The 18,123-nt window shown below is 45.5% G+C and overlaps 1 protein-coding gene across 1 annotated transcript; it reads right to left on the bottom strand.

Annotated features, from left to right (window-relative positions):
* Positions 1–12,164: 12,164 nt before the first annotated feature.
* GPR27 (G protein-coupled receptor 27) lies at positions 12,165–14,810 on the bottom strand. The gene has a single exon (XM_041763875.1). The coding sequence runs from the start codon at positions 14,747–14,749 to the stop codon at positions 13,604–13,606; it is 1,146 nt and encodes a 381-aa protein (XP_041619809.1). The 5' UTR covers positions 14,750–14,810; the 3' UTR covers positions 12,165–13,603.
* Positions 14,811–18,123: the final 3,313 nt, after the last annotated feature.

Raw genomic sequence — 18,123 nt, 5'->3', positions numbered from 1 at the left:
GCAGATTTCTATTAGCTCACATTCTGAAATGGGTAACGCCCCCAAAGTTGGTAAAATAGCACTTAACAGTATGTTCTTGTGTTCACTTTACATACAGGAAAGTTCTGTTTGCATGAATTTTAAGGTATTACAAAAAAACAAACAATGTGTAAATCAGTGAGGTTTTGGAACACGAAGGAAAATTGTGATGTGAAAAACTGGTTGTAATCAGGAATGGACTCCTGGGATTTCACTGTATTGATTCAGCAAGTAGTGATAAAGCGTTTCTCACGAGCAGTTAGGCAGGATGCTAGGTGCTAGCCATACGGTGATGCCTGGCCTGGCCCGAGAAACCCACCAAGTATTGTAAATGGAATCAACGTCGCAAATAAACAACTTATGAAATGTGTTTAACTGACTAAACTCAACCATGCCAACCCACTAACTGTTGCCAAAAAAAAAAAAATTGTCCATTTTGTAGGTACTTATTCAGGCAGGGCTCACAGTTGCACATTGTGTTTGACTTTACCCTAGGGGCTAACATGTCCCGTAAATGTATGGGATTTTGCTGTACTAATTACCATACCTGGGCATAGGAGTATTATTTTTGGTTCAATTTAGCTTGTGTGCAAGAAGCATTCCTCAGTGAGTTTGTTGGAAAAAATATTGACTTCAGCAAGTGGAATTACGGGTAAAGAAATACCCTTCTGCAGTTTTGCTAAATGTCGCTTTCATATAATGTTTGAGACATCCTTTTTCATAAGTCGTAAGCAGTTGATGGGGTCAATCATCCATCCTCACCCAAGTTAAAAAACATATAACAAACTATTATAAAATTTTAGTTTTATGTATACCAATTCCACTTTTAAAAAAATCACTACAAGAGGTAAACCATAGTACTTGTTCACTACCATTCAAAGAAACAGATCTTTATTATTTGGTACCTCTCCCCTTGGCTATTACTTTTATTGGGGGGAAGAGATCCTTTTTGGGGAACAGCTCTTTTTAGTGTTAGTTGGCTTTAATTGGCTAGTATTTTTTTGTTAGCTTGTCACCAGAGTTAGCACCTGTCAAATAATTGTTTCAAAAAAAACTTGTGATCATGTTCCGTGGAGATTCTTTAGAATTGTATGCAAAGCACACAAAGTCTTGCCCTATAAAGACTGTGGTACTATTTCTTCCCACCCCCCAGGATCCTCTCTCGCTGAAGTTGGCCAGACTTCATAGGCCAGAATTTCTGCAAGATAAGGCAAAGTGAGAATTTACACACGACAAGTTAAAGTCAGCAATCTACTTTGATGTAAATATTGTGAATGGATTCTATCCATTCTAAGATAGAAATCTTAGGCCAGAACCTACTGGCCAAACTCAAGTGGACCTTTGGATTCCTTTGCAAACATCGACTTTCACAAAAACTATCATTTCCGACTTCAACCTTTTTTTTAAAAAAAGCAACACTTTTTAACTGTGGAAAACTTTGGGCCAAAACCGTTTCCTTACAAACCCTCCTATCTAACCAAAGGCCTGTCCTCCCAGCGTTTCAGTGTTGTTCTGTTGTCGGAGCTCTACAAAGTCAGTCCAGTGAGAGATGACACACGTAAGCCAATTTTCTTCTTCACTGGTTTTAATATCGGAAATCTCATCCAGCCCAGAATTTACTAACTTCCAATTTTTTAGAAGATTAAAGTTGGGGACCATTTTAATTTTAAAAACAGGGCATTTGGGGTATTCAGTGAGAATCACTGTCTAAAAATTCACTGACACCCTTTTCTGATCTTTCTGCTTGAACCTATGGCCATGTATTTCAGGTAATCCCCTCAACGTTGATATTTCTTTGTTTCTTCCACATCTCGCCCCTGGTTTGTTAACGGTCAGTGTCCTCTTCGGCACAAAGGGGGACTGTATTTCTTCTAGTATCTTTAACAGCATAATCCTTTAGTGAATTTAATACTCTCCCCTCCAAACCGCCCCCCTCCCATCACCCCAAATCAGGGCACTTTCAGAACACATGTCTCCCAAAATTAGAGGTGCCATTAATATGCTGTTCTTGAAGTACAACTGCTTTTTTTTTTTTTTTCCATCATCCGTCACCCTCAGAGATTCTGGTTCAGTTTTGGGCTTTTTTTTTTTCTTGAAGCCTCTTATTGGACTCTATGGTGCACCCATGGTTGAGAGCCACGGAGAAAGAATAAAGGAATACGCTTGTATAGGAAATCTCCTCCTTCACTGGGACACCCCTTTCTGAGACCTCTTTCTTGTTTGAAGTGGAGGGCAGCCTGGGTGGCTCAGTGATTTAGCGCTACCTTCAGCCCAGGGTGTGATCCTGGAGACCTGGGATCGAGTCCCATGTCAGGGTCCCTGCATGGAGCCTGCTTCTCCCCCTGCCTGTGTCTCTGCCTCTCTCTCATGAGTAAATAAATCTTTGGGAAAAAAAATGTGGAGTAGCTAAATGTCTGCTTCTCTTGCCACCCTCAGAAGTTCCAATGAGCCTCAAGCATAAGTGAATCTGTTTGGGGTTTTTTTTTTCCGCCTCACCATAATGCTTAACTAAAAGGACAGTCACAGAAAGGTCCCACTTGAGAATTTTAGCAGCAGTTCCATAGCTCATCTGAGAAGTCTATTCAAAGTTTCTTAGAATTAGATTTTAGGGAAGTAGGCCTGGTTGCCGCCTCACTGGTCCCTTGGCTCTCATGCTAGCCCTGAAGCAGTCAGGGCATGGAGCCACTGCTCTCTTTCCCCAGGCAAACCCTCCCGTGTGACAGCTTCTGAACTGCCCCCCCTCCCAGGCCCACTTTCCCATATATCTCCAGATTTCATTCTATTTCACTGGGCCCATGAATTATCAAAATGCTTTAGAAAGTCCAATGTTGCAGCAAAGTGTAACTGAGTAAATCACACTACTAAGCATTTAATTAAAACCTGTATATTAAAAGCCAGAAAGTGGAAAATCATGGTGTGGGCATGATTTCTGATGGTAAAAGGCATGGTCTAATCTATACCGTGTACATAGAGAATATCTACCATTGTGTCCATGGCGGACTTCATGATTTTGAAGGAAGACTCGAACATCCACTCATTAATTGTGCCAACCAGGTAAAAGCATGGCCTGCCCCCTGGAATGGCTGCTGTGGGGGATATTTCCAGGCATTCACTCCCTTTAGTTCAGGATTTCTCAACACTGACCTTCTGGGCCAGGCCATTTTTTGTTGTGAGGGTCTGTCCTGTGTTTAATAGGCTGTTTAGCAGCACTTCTGTCCCCTACCCGCTAGATGCCAGTGGTTCCCCTGAGCTGTCACACCCAGAAACATCTCTGGACATTACCAAGTGAATGAGCAGGGGTAAACTGTCCCCCTGTGAGAACCACTGGGTTGGTCTGAAGATACTTTCCATCTGTTTATATAACTTTTGTTTTGGTATCAAACAGAATTTGAGATGACAGTATTAAAGAAAAGTTAAACCTCCAAATAGGGCTCTACAAAACAGTTATCCTGAAAATAAGATAAATAAAAAAAGTACCATTTGTATTCAAAGTCATGGAAGGGTAAACATTGGATACATTTTAATACCCAACCACAGAAATATCCATTGTACATCAGCTCTGTTGTTTACTATAACAAGAAGCCGTTTTTTATAAGCTCTTTAAAGCTTAAGGCAAGGGGCTCAGATAAAATAACCTTGGTCGTAGAGGAAGGATTTCACATCTTTGGGGTGCATTGCTGAGCACATTTCCACATTGTTTATTTAAATCTAGATTTTCGCCGTCTTAATTAAGATATACATTTTTTTAAAAAAATGTTTTTGTCATAGAAACTCTAAAGCTGTACAAGAAAAAGTTGGAGAAGACTGTGTTTTTTATTATGTTAGATTTGAATAGCTACTGAAGAAGCTTCACAAATTGAGTTTTCTCAGTGTCACTGGACATGGACCTGTTCTCTATCAGCAGAACTGAGGCTGGCTTGAGCGTACGTGGCCCATCCAAACAAGACAAAAACTTTTTACTATGAAAATGTTTAAACATGAAAGTAAACAAAATTGTGTAAGACAGCCTCATTTACTCATCTCCAGTATCTTATCAGCAGTTCCCATCTCAGTGCCAGCTCTACTCCATTGCCCCTCTTCCCGAGACCTCCAACTATCCTGTGTTGTCTTGAAGCAAAGCAATTTGGTTCTGGATAGCTAGGGCCCCTGTGGGAAAGACAGCCACAGTCTTAGGTATTACCAATGATACCAATCCTTTTAATGACCGCTCTTTGCTTGGATCTTACTAAAGTCTTTTCACTGACCAGCCTGTGCTCCTAAAATACTGACTCTTGAGTTACATTTTTGAAATCCCGAGTTGGAGTTCAAAATGGAGAAGCAAAATATTTCAGGCCCAGAATGTGAATATATGAAAGAATATTTGCTCCTGTATAAAATTTTAAAAGAAAATATTCACTGCTCAAAGTAAGGGACTCACAGAAGAATATCGCTAACTATGGTGTTGCGATTGGGATATGGGGAGTTGAATGTTGTCTGCAACCAACAATCCTTTTGGACAGCCCATGTTAATATTCCCTATTTTCCTGGATTTGGTTAGGAGGGGGAAAATCCTTGAAAGGAAGACATGGCTGGCTGATGGACTCTGTCTTTCATAATGTATTCCTTCATTTTCCCATTCTCTCTCCTTCCTTCTTTCCTTCCTTCCTTCCTTCCCTCTTCCCTCTTTCTCTATTTCTCTTTCTATCTCCCTTTCCTCTTCCTCTTCTTCCCCCTCCCTTCCGAAAGTTTTTGCTAGGCACATGGCCACTCATCTAGACATCTAGAGCCTTCGCTTACCAGAACCCTTGGCCAAGTTGACCATATAACTGAGTTCTTAGGAATGGAATGTGAGCAGAAGTCCTCTGCCTCACTCACTCAAAAAAAAGTTATACCCCCCACTTCCTCCCCAATAGGAAGATGCAACAATGAATCTGGCTACTTTGGTCCCAGAGACTGGAAGGCACTTGGGGAATATAGTGGAGCCGTCCCACTAGCCAGGTCACTGGATGATGCCCTGAAGCAGTCATCCAGAACCCCAGAGAAACAATCAAGCCACACTTATTTTGGGTCTTGTACAACACTTCTACCTCTGCCTCAGCCAATACAGATGGAGTCCTTGTTTTCAAAAGTGCATCATTGTGTTGTACTTTATATTTGATTCTGTGATCTTAAAAATGATGCTTCTGTGTTTTCCTTTAGTGACTGTTCTGCAGAGAGTGGAATCAACCCCCTACCCAAAATTGATTTGCATTTTGGGACTGATGATGGTACACCCCCCAAAGGACATGACAAAAATTATTACTCACATCATGGGATTTTTCTGGTGAGAGTAGAGCAGGTGCAAGTCAGCCTAGGTGGCAGTAGGCAGGCCATTTGCTTGGTTTTAGCTTTCATTGTGGCCAAGAGGCAGAGTCCACATGAGAATTCCTACCTGCTGGGGCCGGCTAGTCCAGCTGTAGGGCGAATAATTAAGGGGAGTGTGAGGCTTGAAAGCAGTCAGTGTTCAAATATCCAAATTGGGGTTTTCCTCTTTATTACAGTCCCTAAGTAATATCTTCATGAAAACCCAATAGCCAAATGGAGGAATAATCTTCAAATCAGAAATGGTCAAACTTACTTACACACTTTGGCCTTGAGAATATTAATATTCCAAACCTAAGAAAATGTGTGTAAATCCATTTCCTGCTGCCACCATTCTCAACTCAAATATGTCATCTACCCATGGATTAAGAAATTTTGAAGACAGGGAATGTCACTGAAGTCCATTACAATTGTAAATTTTCTTAGGATGTGTAAGTGAATTTTAATCTCACCAAGAGGTGCTGGATAAAAACTTTAAATGACAAACTTTCAGTGAACGACATTGTTTTTTTCCAAGTAGCAAAAAGTAAAGTAATATGCCATTAGCGGAAAACTAATTATGCCTTTGTATAATTGTGTTCCTTTCAATAGAGGCAGGTTATTAAATATATATCTAAAGGTGTTTAATTCTAATATCTTTATAAAACTTATAAGGTAACTTTGAAATTAAAAAAAATCTTTTGTCAGACCACATGTCACCATATTCATAAAGGATTAGAACAATTATGCAAATCAAATTCTAGAAATAGCTCTGGGTATCCCATAATTCCTCAAGATAGATATGCTAATTAAACGGCTTGTGACTGTGGGTTGAAAGAATTACACACTGTACAGTTTCACTCTTTATGTCACTCTGCCAAATGAATACCTGTGACAGGGCTTCCTCCCTCTCTCCTTCTTCATCTTCTCCTGAGCACACTGCCACGTAAATTGGTCAGCACTCAGGAAACACATGGGGAAAATATATGGAGGACTAAAAGGAGAAAAGTGAAAAAGACAAGGAAAATTTTCATCGCCTCATGCATTTTCCATTTCATGATCTCTAGAGACTGTTCTAATAAGGCATGTATTAAGTCAGCATCGAAACTTTAATAATTTTTCAAAGCCTTTTGAAATTACAGCACATCTGTATTTCAAGAAAATGAAACCGTTTATTGCACTCTCTAGGTTCCAACACACGTCCTAACCAAAAAACAGCCTGTGCATCTCAGATAGCATACTCTGGCAGAAAATAAGATTCCCCATCCTAGAAAGCTACACACACTGGCATAATTCAGGCAATAGAAACTAATCAGGGAAATTTTAAGAGACATATTTAACCAACAGTTTACATGTTCACCTACAGCAGACTGGCCACTTAAATCTTAATTTATAAATGACCAAATTACTACTCCTAGAAGCTAAATAATTATAGCTTTAATGTACCTGTCTCTTTAATGTTACCAAGAAGGAGAATTGCATTTATGCCTTGACATTGCAACTTAAAATATTTCCGCATGTTTTCACTGCATAATTTGAAGTGACTTCAAGACTTGGGACTTTTAGATATAAATTTCAAGCTGTTTCTTTATCTGACATGACTGGAAGCAGGACACGGGGTGAATCAAAAACCTACTAAGTTTTTCCCTCCTCCCTTTTCCTTGACCAAAAACACAAAAATACCCTTTCTGTAGTGTCACCTGTACTCTATCATTCTTTTGGGAGGGAAGTGGAGTGGTCCTCTTAAGGACTACCTGTTTGATTTCTCTTACGTTCTGACTCCTCTGATCAATAATGTCTTTGCTGGCTCTTCTTGAGGTGAGATTTTGTGTAACTTCCTCCATTAAAATGACCACATTCTTTACTGGACTTGAATATTCAGAGACAAGTGGAACAAAAAATGCTGAGCAGAGAATTATGTGGTTTTATTTCACTTAGAGGAATTTACTTTAAAAATGGACACCAGGGCAGCCCGGGTGGCTCAGCCCAGGCTGGGATCCTCGAGACCCCGGGATTGAGTCCCACATCATGCTCCCTTCATGGAACCTGCTTCTCCCTCTGCCTGTGTCTCTGTCTCTCTCTCCTATCTGTGTATTCTCATGAATGAATAAAATCTTTTTTAAAAAAATGGACACCAGAGTGGGGAGAATGTGGGAGTCAGAAGGTAATGTGAGAACCCAGGAGGAGGGGGAAGATGGAAACTGGAAAATTTTTGTTCCAGTCTTCTGGTTTTTCCTGCTTTCCTCATTTGGGTAACCAGAGATAGAGTGACTAGGGCCTGTCACAGACAATTGATTATGATGTCTGATCTCATTATCCCCAAGCTCTTTATCTAGATCTCCCTTTTGGCATCTATTATGTTCTGACTTGATTTGTGGTTTGGGGCATGTGTGCTACGGTCCTCCACTTGGCTTGCTAACTCATTAGCATGAGAACTGGACCTTCCACACTCCTGTGTCCTCCTGCCCTGCCCAACACAGAAACTGGCTTCCTATTAGCTAACAGTATCTATTGATTATGGTAGATGGATTCATTCAAGTGGTTTTCCATTTTCTTGTCACTAGATTTATGAAATCAAAATCTTAAACATACACTGACCAAAACCAGCCTAGTGATAGGTAATTTTTTTTAATTTTCTAGATTTATTTCATTCTGAGAAATCAAGTCAAGTATACTTTTTCCAGAGGCAAGTTAATTTAACAGTAAATAGGCTGAATGACCTGATAGTTGGAAAGAGTGAGTTAAATAAGTCTGGGTCACACCTGGGTGGCTCAGTCGGTTAAGCGTCTGCCTTCAGCTCACGCCATGATCTCAGGGTCCCGGGATTGAGCCTTGCATCAGGCTTCCTGCTCAGCAATAAGCCTGCTTCTCCCTCTCCTTCTGCCTGCCACTCTGCCTACTTGTGCTCTCTGTCTGTCAAATACATAAATAAAATCTCTTTCTAAAAAGTCTATTTTTTTTGACTTTGTAAATACAGTTCCAGGATATCTAGCATATCTGTCAAAGGAGTGAAGGGTATTGAATATTTTAAGTATTGTTGCAGTTAGTTGTTGCTTCAAAAAGGAACAATATTAGTGCCTGATGCAATAGTAATTTTTATTTTAAGACCAGAAGTTTGTAGATATGAGCTTGTTTGTTTGGTTAAGCAGCTCAACAATGCCAAAATAGTTGCCTGCTCTTTTTATCTTTCTGGTCTGCTACTTTGACTATGTTGACAGTATCTTTTCTCATGGCTGCAAGATGGCTGCTGTGGCTCCAAGCATCTAATCCTCACCAAAAACATCCCAAATGAAAGGAAGTGGTGGGGGTGGAAGGGAAACAAGAGAGCTCTATTCGTGTGCTAGGCTGGCCCCAAATGTCTTGTTTAGTTGGACAAAAGGCTTAAAGAACCACTTGGACTCAGATTGACAGATTGAGTTTGCTTTAACTTCCATTCACTCCAGAAGCAGCTAAAAAGTAGTGCAATAGTGGTCTAGTATGTGGGTGGGTAGAGAAGGTTTCCCATTACCTCCTTTACCCCTCATAAAGGGGATCCTGAAACTCAGCAGTCTTGGCAGGTGACACAGAATGACACATCTGCCAGGTGACTGGAGAACATTTCCCATCCACTACATTTTATAACCTCAGCCATGTTGGCATGCAGACAACTCAAAATGCCAGTAAGACAGGAAGTTTGCTATTCAACCCACCGTGGCACTCGGATCTAATGAGTGGGTTTGGAGACTTGAAAATTTTTCAGGGTCTGCCCTAGAATGATCTCTCCCTCTCCATGGAAGCTAGTTCACTTTTATGTCTTGGAATTAACCTCTTATATCTGAAGATTTAGTAGCAACTGAGTTGGGGAACAAGGGAGTGAGGACTTTGGATCCAAGGAACAATACATGTAAACCCATGTTGGTATGACACAGTACAATCTTTTCCGGGCACTGGCAGTGATGGAGTAGCTGGAGGACAGTACCTGGGAAAGGAATGGGAAGAGATGAGACCCAAGGGAGCTGGGAGTCACTGGCATGCATGAGGATTCATGCAGGTAAACACATTGTGCCAAGAGAGTTCAGAGGAGGGTGGCTGGGCCAAGAAGGGCTTGTCTACAAGTCTTAGATCTGCGTTCAGTACAAACCCAATGGTCAGCCAGGACCCAGGGGTATGGATGTACAGGCGAATTATGCCTGTGCCATCCCAGGTCTTAAATATTGTGAATATTGCCTCTACCCTGGAGGGGTTGGTGAAGGATTCCCAGACAGAGAAGAGGACAGACAGAGAAGAGGACATGGGCTTTCCAAGGAGAGCTTATACAAAGGTCATCAGAAAAGGAAGAGCTGGAAATGCACAGAGAGGGTGATGCCAAAGTCTTGGAGGGGCCAGACAATGAAAGGGTTTCAGTGGCAGGCAAAGAAGTCGCGCTCTATCAAGTACGCCTTTAGAAATATTGAAGAGGGTGGACCCAATCCCGCGCATCCAATCATCCCCTGCAAAAATAAACCGCTAACTCCGCCCTAAGAGCCAGGACCCTTTTATCTCTTAGTGGGCAGGGCTTTTGAGAAGGTAGGGGGTGGGAGTGAGACCAAAGACTTGGCAAAATAATTTATTTCTCTTTAAAAGAGGGAGAAAGAAAGGAAAAAAGGAAAGGAAGAAAGGAAATGGAGGGAGGGAAAAATGGAGAAAGGGAATAAAAGAAGAGGAACAAAGAAAAGAAGGAAAGAAAAGGGCAGTGGAAACCAATATGGTGAAACTGACAGATTTGTTAAGGTTGGATAATGGATACAGAGATTATTTGCCATTATGCTTATTGACTTATATGCATCCCCACTTGAGATATTTTTTTAGAAAGGAATACAGGTGGAAATGTGAATACCTAATCCTTTCTCTGCAAAGCTTTTAGATATATATCAAAACACCTAAAAATTCTTATTTTTGACCCAGTAGTTCCATGCCAGGACATGCTGATGAAGATTTATACACAAGAAATTTATTGCTTCAAGGGCAGTGACAACGTGTTTATCTCGTTGGGGGGGTGGGGGAATGTGCTAAATTAACTTCCCAAATAAACAAATGAGCTATTTCAAAGGAAGTCTTCCCCCAAAGACCTTGTACCTGTCCTGGTACAATGAGTAGAGTATTCTGAAACACAACTAAACTTGTTCTTGATGCTGTCTTATTAATATAATTAGCAATCAAAGTACATGTTAATAAATTCATTGATCCAAAAAGCTGTTGAGGTGTGAGGGGCTTTTTGCCTCTACACACTATTCCCATAGACCGCTCCTTTCTCTGCCTCTTTTTGTTCTTCTGTTCCCTTTACAGTTGGCTGTCATTTCTCATTATTCTTCACCTGAACACTTATTAGAAATCATCCATCTAGTCAGAATAAAACACAACAAAACCAAAACCAGATAACTAAGTTTGTAGACATGGCATCTAAAGTAAACCTTTGGGCAGCCCTGGTGTCTCAGCAGTTTAGGCAGTTTAGCGCCGCCTTCGGCCCAGGGTGTGATCCTGGAGATCCAGGATCCAGTCCCACGTCATCGGGCTCCCTGCATGGAGCCTGGTCCTCCCTCTACCTGCGTCTCTGCCTCTCTGTGTCTCTCATGAATAAATAAATATTGAAGATATTTTTAAAAAATAAAAAATAAAGTAAACCTTTGTCTGAGCAAAGGCCTGTTTGCATATCTCCAGCCAACTGGTGCCCTTTTTAAATATGTTCCTTCTTGGGTCCAACCTCAACTCCTCTTAATAAGAATCTCTGAACTCTGCAAGCCCTTCATGTAATGCTAATGAATATTAAAATTTGAGAATCATTGGCTTACAGATTTTTCCTATGAAAAACAGATTCATAGGAATCTGGGCAGCCCCGGTGGCCCAGCGGTTTAGCGCCGCCTTCAGCCCAGGGTGTGATCCTGGAGACCTGGGATCAAGTCTCACATCAGGCTCCCTGGACGGAGCCTGCTTCTCCCTCTGCCTGTGTCTCTGTCTCTCTCTCTCTCTCTCTGTGTGACTATCATAAATAAATAAATAAAAATTAAAAAAAATACTAAAAAAAAAAAAAAAGAAAAACATATTCATGAACTTAAAGCCATATATATACACAGAGCCAAAGGGTTGTCTCAACCATCAGACTGTGTAAGGCTGGATGTGTTCAGGAGTCAGGTGACTTGGTACCTGAGCCATGCCAGGTGCTAAATATTCTGAAAATCAGAGAATGATCAGTGACTTCTATTTTTTTGAACTTGGATCCCTGGGGGTGGGGGCATTAGATGAAGTTTACTTCCTGGGCCTGTCTTCAGGTTAGCTGAAATCTGACAAGTGGCCCTTGGATAATTAACATCTGGTCTCATGACCTGAGGAGAAATAGTGTAATAGTTACTCATATTTTCCAAATATGAGACCGTCCTCACAGAGTGATTGTCTTTTATAGACAAAATAATGCATTTCTCAGAAATAAATGAAATTGGCTACACCCTCTTATTATGACTTAACTCTCTGGGACTGAACACATATTAGTTGATATTATGCTCAACTATAGCAAATTTCAACATATTTACTGTACCCTTAGCTATTTTGATTAAAATGCTCAAACCATGTTTTTGTATGTTCATTTTTAAAAAGTCATAAAAACAGTATATACATCTACTGCTTCTTTCCTTTAAACAGAACATTTGCAGATTCTTACTCTGCATTTTAAGACTCCAAGTGTCTTAAATATGCTGGTGGTCCACTAAACTAAACAGACATGCACTAAAAGGATAATGGAACATGAATACCACATTTAGAAGTGTCTTAGTACCAGTCACAGCCTCAAACAACAGCAACAAAAAACCACTCCAGAATGAAAATACTGGTATATTTGTATAATGCAAAGAGAAATACAGATATAAATCCTCAAAACGGAAGGTACATTAATAAAAATGTAGCATCATAAGCAAAAAATATTATACAGTACTTGCAGAATTTAGTCTTTCCATTTAAGATTACAATGTGTCTAACAAATATTTAAAATTATGGTTGTCATTATTAATTTAAAATATCCATCAGATGAACAGCACAGCTTAACCTAGCAAACATTTTAAGGAAATGCTTTGTCTTGTAGAAGTAGAGTATCATTATATTCCATTCATTTATACCATGAACAAAAGAACACTTTTCAAAGTGGAAATTAGTTTCTTAAGACAACAAAACTGGGCTTCTCAAAGCACAAGCTGTTTCCATAAATGTATTTTAATTTTTATTGGCAAAAAATACCTAAGCAGTTCTGATTTAGTACTCTGCTTCTCAGAGCCTTCCCATTCCGTGAACCACAATCAGTACAAAAACATGCAATACTGTATTTTCTCCACACCATCACTAACCAAAACACTTTTACTCTTTTAAAAGTTACAATTTTACAGAAATGTTTCCACTCAAGATTGGTATAATACAGAGAGCAGTTGTTGATGTGTATTTTATAGTAGTAGAAAGTAAGGTAGGAAACAAATCCTGTTACTGCTTTAAAAACACTGCCTTGCTACTTTACACTCCCATTTCTGCTCTTTAAGTTCATCATCAATTACCGAACAAAGTTTTCAACACTTTCAAAGTACCAGACCTGACTCCACGGCCGCTGGCAACTCAGAGGGAACTCAAGACAATCTCCCCCCTTCCTCCTGCTTTCCAACAGAAGACCCTCAAGAAATCAAACTCGTGAAGTCCTCCCTTGGTTCCTCTACTTCACTGCAAAATGTAATGCCACTTGAGGTTGTCAAAAATAGCTTCTGTAGAAAACTGGCCATGGTCTTTAGGAAACGTTGCATGAAGAAAATTAGTTTAGCCTTTATTTAAAAAAAAAAAAGGAAGGAAGGAAGGAAAGAAAGAAAAGGAAGGAAAAGAAAAAAAGAAAGGAAAAAAAAGGAAGAGAAGAGAAAAGAAAAAAAAGAAAAGAAATAAAGTGGGGGGACACATGGAATAAAGGACGTCAGTACCAGTACAAAGACTCCAAGGCCTATTGTCAGGATGAAAATATACTTAGTAGGACAAATGCACGGAGCTGGGGTGGGGCTGGAACATTGAAACCCATCCCTCCCCCCAGTCCACCCCACCCCACCCCACCCCACCCCCCCGAAAAAAAAAGTAGTCTGTACAGTCCAAGTGCTCATGCACTTTGGAGAGTCACTTTGAAGGCAGCTTAGAAAATGAATTAAGGGGCCTAGAAGAGGGAGCAACGACATCACGGTCCGAGCCAAGGGGGAAAGGCGGGGGGTGGGTGGAGGGAGGGGAGGGACCCCCCCCCCTTTCATAAGCCGATGCCTTTCAAGTCGCAGGGGAGCGTGGCCTGGGTGGTCTGCGGGCTCTGGCAGCAGGGGAACTGGGCCCTGAAGCAGTCCCTCAGCTCCCTGTTGAAGAGGAAGCACACGACGGGGTTGATGCCGGCCTGGGCGAAGGTGAGCCACACGGAGGCCGTCAGGTAGGCCTGGGGGACGGCGCCGGGCCGCACCAGGACCCGCAGGTAGCTGGCCACGACGTAGGGCCCCCAGAGCAGCAGGAAGAGCAGGGTGACGGCGTAGAACATCTTGCACAGCCTCTTCTCGGTCTTGAACTCCTCCAGCACGAGCAGGCGGCGCGCGCCGCGGCCGGGCCCCGCGGGGCGGATGCCCACGAGCGCGGGCGGCGTGGGGCCGCGGCCGAAGCCCGCCGTCCAGTTGGCGGCCGCCTGGCCGGTGGCGCCGGGGCCGTGGAAGGTCCAGTCGTGGCTGACGGCGGGCACGAGGCGCGCGGGCCGCATCTTGCGGCGGTCGTGGATGAAGAAGAGCAGGCGGAGGTAGACCAGGTGCGTGGCGCCCACCACCACGGCCAGCAGCAGCAGGAAGCCGAGCGCGCCCGGGGCGCCGTCGGGCCGCTGCTCCAGGGCGCAGGGCGCGTCCTCGTCCTCGCCGCCGCCGCCGCCGCCGCCGTCCAGCACGGGCGGGAAGGCCGCGGCCAGCGCCAGCGCCCAGGCGGCGCACACCAGCATCGCGGCGCACGGCCAGCCGGCCAGGCGCTCGGCGTAGAAGCGGTGGTGCGCGATGGCCAGGTAGCGCGTGACGCCCACGCCCAGCAGCAGGAAGGCGGCGTGGAAGCAGAAGAGCGCGGCCAGGAAGGCCAGCAGCTTGCAGCCCAGCGCGCCCGGCGGCGCCCCCGCCGCGGCCGCCGCGCGCCTCGCCGCCAGCATGACGGCCGGGAGGCAGGCGAGCGCGCGCAGCCCGTCGGCCAGGCACAGGTCGAGCAGCAGGTAGTACGGGGCGCGGTGCAGGCTGCGCTCCCGCACGATCAGCAGCGCGAACAGCACGTTGCCCGCCAGGCTCACGCACAGCAGCAGGCTGAGCGTGGCCAGCTTGAGGCCCAGGGCGGCCGCCTCGCCGCCGCCGCCGCCACCACCGCCCGGCTCGCTGGCGTTCGCCATCGCGGCCTCCGCGGGCCGTGCGCTCCGCTGCGCTCCGCTCCGCCCGGGGCGCTCCGGGCCTCGCCGCTCCCGGGCCGCGCTCCTCCTCCTCCTCCGCCGCCGCCTCCTCCTCCTCCGCCGCCGCCGCGAGCTCCCGGCCGGCGGGGCTCAGCCCGCGCCCCGCTGGCCCCTCCCGGGCTCCCCGAGCCGCCGCCGCGCTCGCGCTCCCGCTCCCGCTCCCGCCGCCGCCGCCGCCGCCGCCATCTCAGCAATGATGCGCGCAGGAGGCGGCGGCCACTCCCTGCGCCCCGGGCGCCGCGGGCTTCACTGCGGACAGGGCCGCGCCGCCGCCCGCAGCCCCCCGCATCCTCCGCCGCCGCCGCCGCCGCCGCCGCCGCGCCTCTAGGCTCTGCCCCCCGCCGCCGCCGCCGCCGCCGCTCCCGCTCCCGCTCCCGCCGCCGAGCCCCCTCCCCTCCGCCGGAGCGCGCCGCGTGGCCGCCGCCGCCGCGTCCGGGCCGGGCCGGGCTAGCCGCGGGGCCGGGAGGGAGGCAGGGCCCAGGACGCAAGGCGGCGGCGACCAGTCGCGTCTGGCCCCCCAGGTAACGGGGGTCCGGCGGCGGCGTGCGGCGCCCGCGCTGGGGTCACGGGGCGGCGCGCAGGGGGAGGTGGCCGGGGCGGGCAGGGTCCGGGGGGCCCCGGGGCGCGGGCGGGGGCGGGGGCGGGGGCGGGGGAGGGGGCCGCCCGCGCGCTAGTGATGGGCAGCAGCGGCCGGTACCATCGCAGTATCCCGTGGCCGCTGCCGTTCAGGTGAGCGCTGACGTGGGGGGATGGTAAGGGGGGGCGGCAGGTTGCTGCGGGAGCTTCGCGAGCCTTATTCCCCTGACGTCCGTTCACAGCCACCGCAAAGTTGGTCCCATTCGTAGCATCACCTGAATACCCGAGGGCGCAGAAGCTGGGGGCTCCCGGGAGTCGAGGGCCAGTAAGCGGGCCCGGGCTGGGAGTCAGGTTTCACCAGGTCTGACGTCCGGGGCCGGACTCCCAGCGACGCTGCAGCGCGCCCTGGCTCTGGGCCTCACCTGTGGTCCCCGGGAAGAATTACATGGCAGGGGACAGAAATTCAGCTTTTTCTCCGAAGTGCATTGGAACGTGCACCCCGTGACACCTCCCCGTCCCCCCTACCCCCAACGGGAGTCTGTTTTCTGGATGATCCTGAAAGGGCAGCCCCTGTTCCCATCCTGAAACACACCGGACCCTCTCAAGGCTTTGCACGTGCCACTCCCTCCGCCTGGTCCAGCCCCTCAGCAGGCTTCCCACGGTGTGGCCCATCCTTCTGACCAGTCCGCCCCCTTCCATATCCCTGCCTGCTCATGTTCTTCAGAGCCCTTATCGTTTATCATTTCATAGATTTATTTATTTATTTATTTTTAAATTCTCTCCTTCCAATCAGTCTGTAAGCTCCATGAAGGCAAGTGACCATGTTTGGGTTTTTTTTTTTTATACTACTGACTTTCCCAGCCTAGCAAAGTCAGAATCAAGGAATATGTTGTTTCTCAGGTACACTCTTCTTTTTTTTCTTTTACGCAGAGCATTATTTATTGTCCACCTACTGTGTGCACCCCACGCAATTTCATGGGCATTTCCAAGACAACATAACATCATAGAAGGCCTTGGCCATCAGGCCTAAGGAGTCTAAATTTCAGTCTAGGCAGTGAGGTGACCTGAAGTGTTCCAAGAAGAGTGACATTGTTAGAGCTGTGCTTCAGGAAGATTCTGGTAGCAGTAGTGCTTAATTAAGAGGAAGGACAGGGTAGAGCTTGGAAACAGGCTCAGAGCCCCAGACTTTAATGTGCACAGAAATCACTGGGATCCTGTTAAAATGCAGATTCTGACTCAGTAATTCTGGGATGGAGACAGAGATCTTGCAATTCTGACAGGTTCCTAGGTGACACTAATGCTACTGGCCCACACACCACACTGAGTAGCGAGGACCATGAGGACAGTTTAGACCTTTTGTAAAAACAAGTGATGACCAATGACAGTCTGACTTAGGATCCCTCAAGGGTGGGGGGCGGGGCGGGCATCCCTCCAGCTGAGATGCACAAGGAACAAGTGGGTGGCTGACCAGGAAGGTCTGCAAATATTTGTTGGCAGAAAAGAGAAATAGATTATGGAGGATATTTTGGTTAGGATTTTGATAATGGTAGCTTAAATGTGAATGTGCATTTATTTTCCCCCATGAAACAAGAAGTCCAGAGGTCAATGGTTGCTGGCATTGAATTATTGGCTCTAGGACTGAATTTCTGAAATGCTTTTAGCCCTTCCCTTGTGATCAATAAGCTGCTGACACTCCAGCCATTGCTTCAGCATTCCAGGCAAAAACAAAGGAAAAGAAAGAAAGTGTAAAAGTGATCCTGCCATCTAAGTAGGCTCCCTCTGAAGAGCTTTTTAGAAGTCCTCTGTTATAACAAACACATCATTGGTTACCACTAGCAGGAAGGGAGATTGAGAAATTGTTTTTGCTGCTGCTGCTGTTGGGTTTTTTTAAAAACGATTTTATTTATTCACGAGAAAGAGAGAGAGAGAGGCAGAGAGACATAAGCAAAGGGGACAAAGCAAAGGGACATAAGCAAAGCAGAGGCAAAGACAAAGCAGGCTCCGCACAGGGAGCCTGATGCAGGACTCTTATCTCAGGACCCTGGGATCTTGCCCTGAGCCAAAGGCAGACACTTAACCACTGAGCCACCCAGGCACCCCTATTATTTTGTTTTTTTAAAGCCAGAAACAGTAGGCACGAATGGGATCCTGCCTTGATACGGACCTTAGCACTTGGGCTACTTCTGCCCCGAGGAAGGGATGCCTTCTTAAAACCCAAACAAAGACAGCAAATTTGGTTCCTTTACGGTAATATTAAAGGCAACCTCGGTTTACTGTTTGCTATGTGCTGTGCACTGTGTTGATTTCCTGACGTGTGTTATTTCATTTAATCATTTTAAGGGCCAAATGTAGTAGGTGCTGTGACAGTTCATTTTGCAGATGAGGCGGACAGGTTAAGTAATTTGTTCAGGAATCGCATACCTGTGACGGGATTGGGAGGCAGAGTCTGACTCTCAGAGCCCAAACTCATAACTTTGATACATATTGCCTCTTTATCATAACTGCAAAGAAAGTTACTGAGTTTCTAGAAAGAAGAACAAGCAAGAACCACCAACATTCATGCTCACAGCATTATAGCCCCTTCAGAGAGGAGAGGACTTTTCAAAACCATCTGATCCAATGCTTTCATTTTATAAATAGAATCACATTAATGGCTAAGTGCAAAGGAGAATCTGAGTCTTTTTACTCCTAGGTCAATACCCTTCCTGCTTACTTGAAATCATAATATTATTTGTCTTAAT

Source organism: Vulpes lagopus, chromosome 7 (assembly GCF_018345385.1).
Source record: "Vulpes lagopus strain Blue_001 chromosome 7, ASM1834538v1, whole genome shotgun sequence".
Classification (NCBI taxonomy): Eukaryota; Metazoa; Chordata; class Mammalia; order Carnivora; family Canidae; genus Vulpes; species Vulpes lagopus.
The sequence above is the reverse complement of the archived record's forward strand: the minus strand, read 5'-3'. Positions and strand labels throughout refer to the sequence as shown.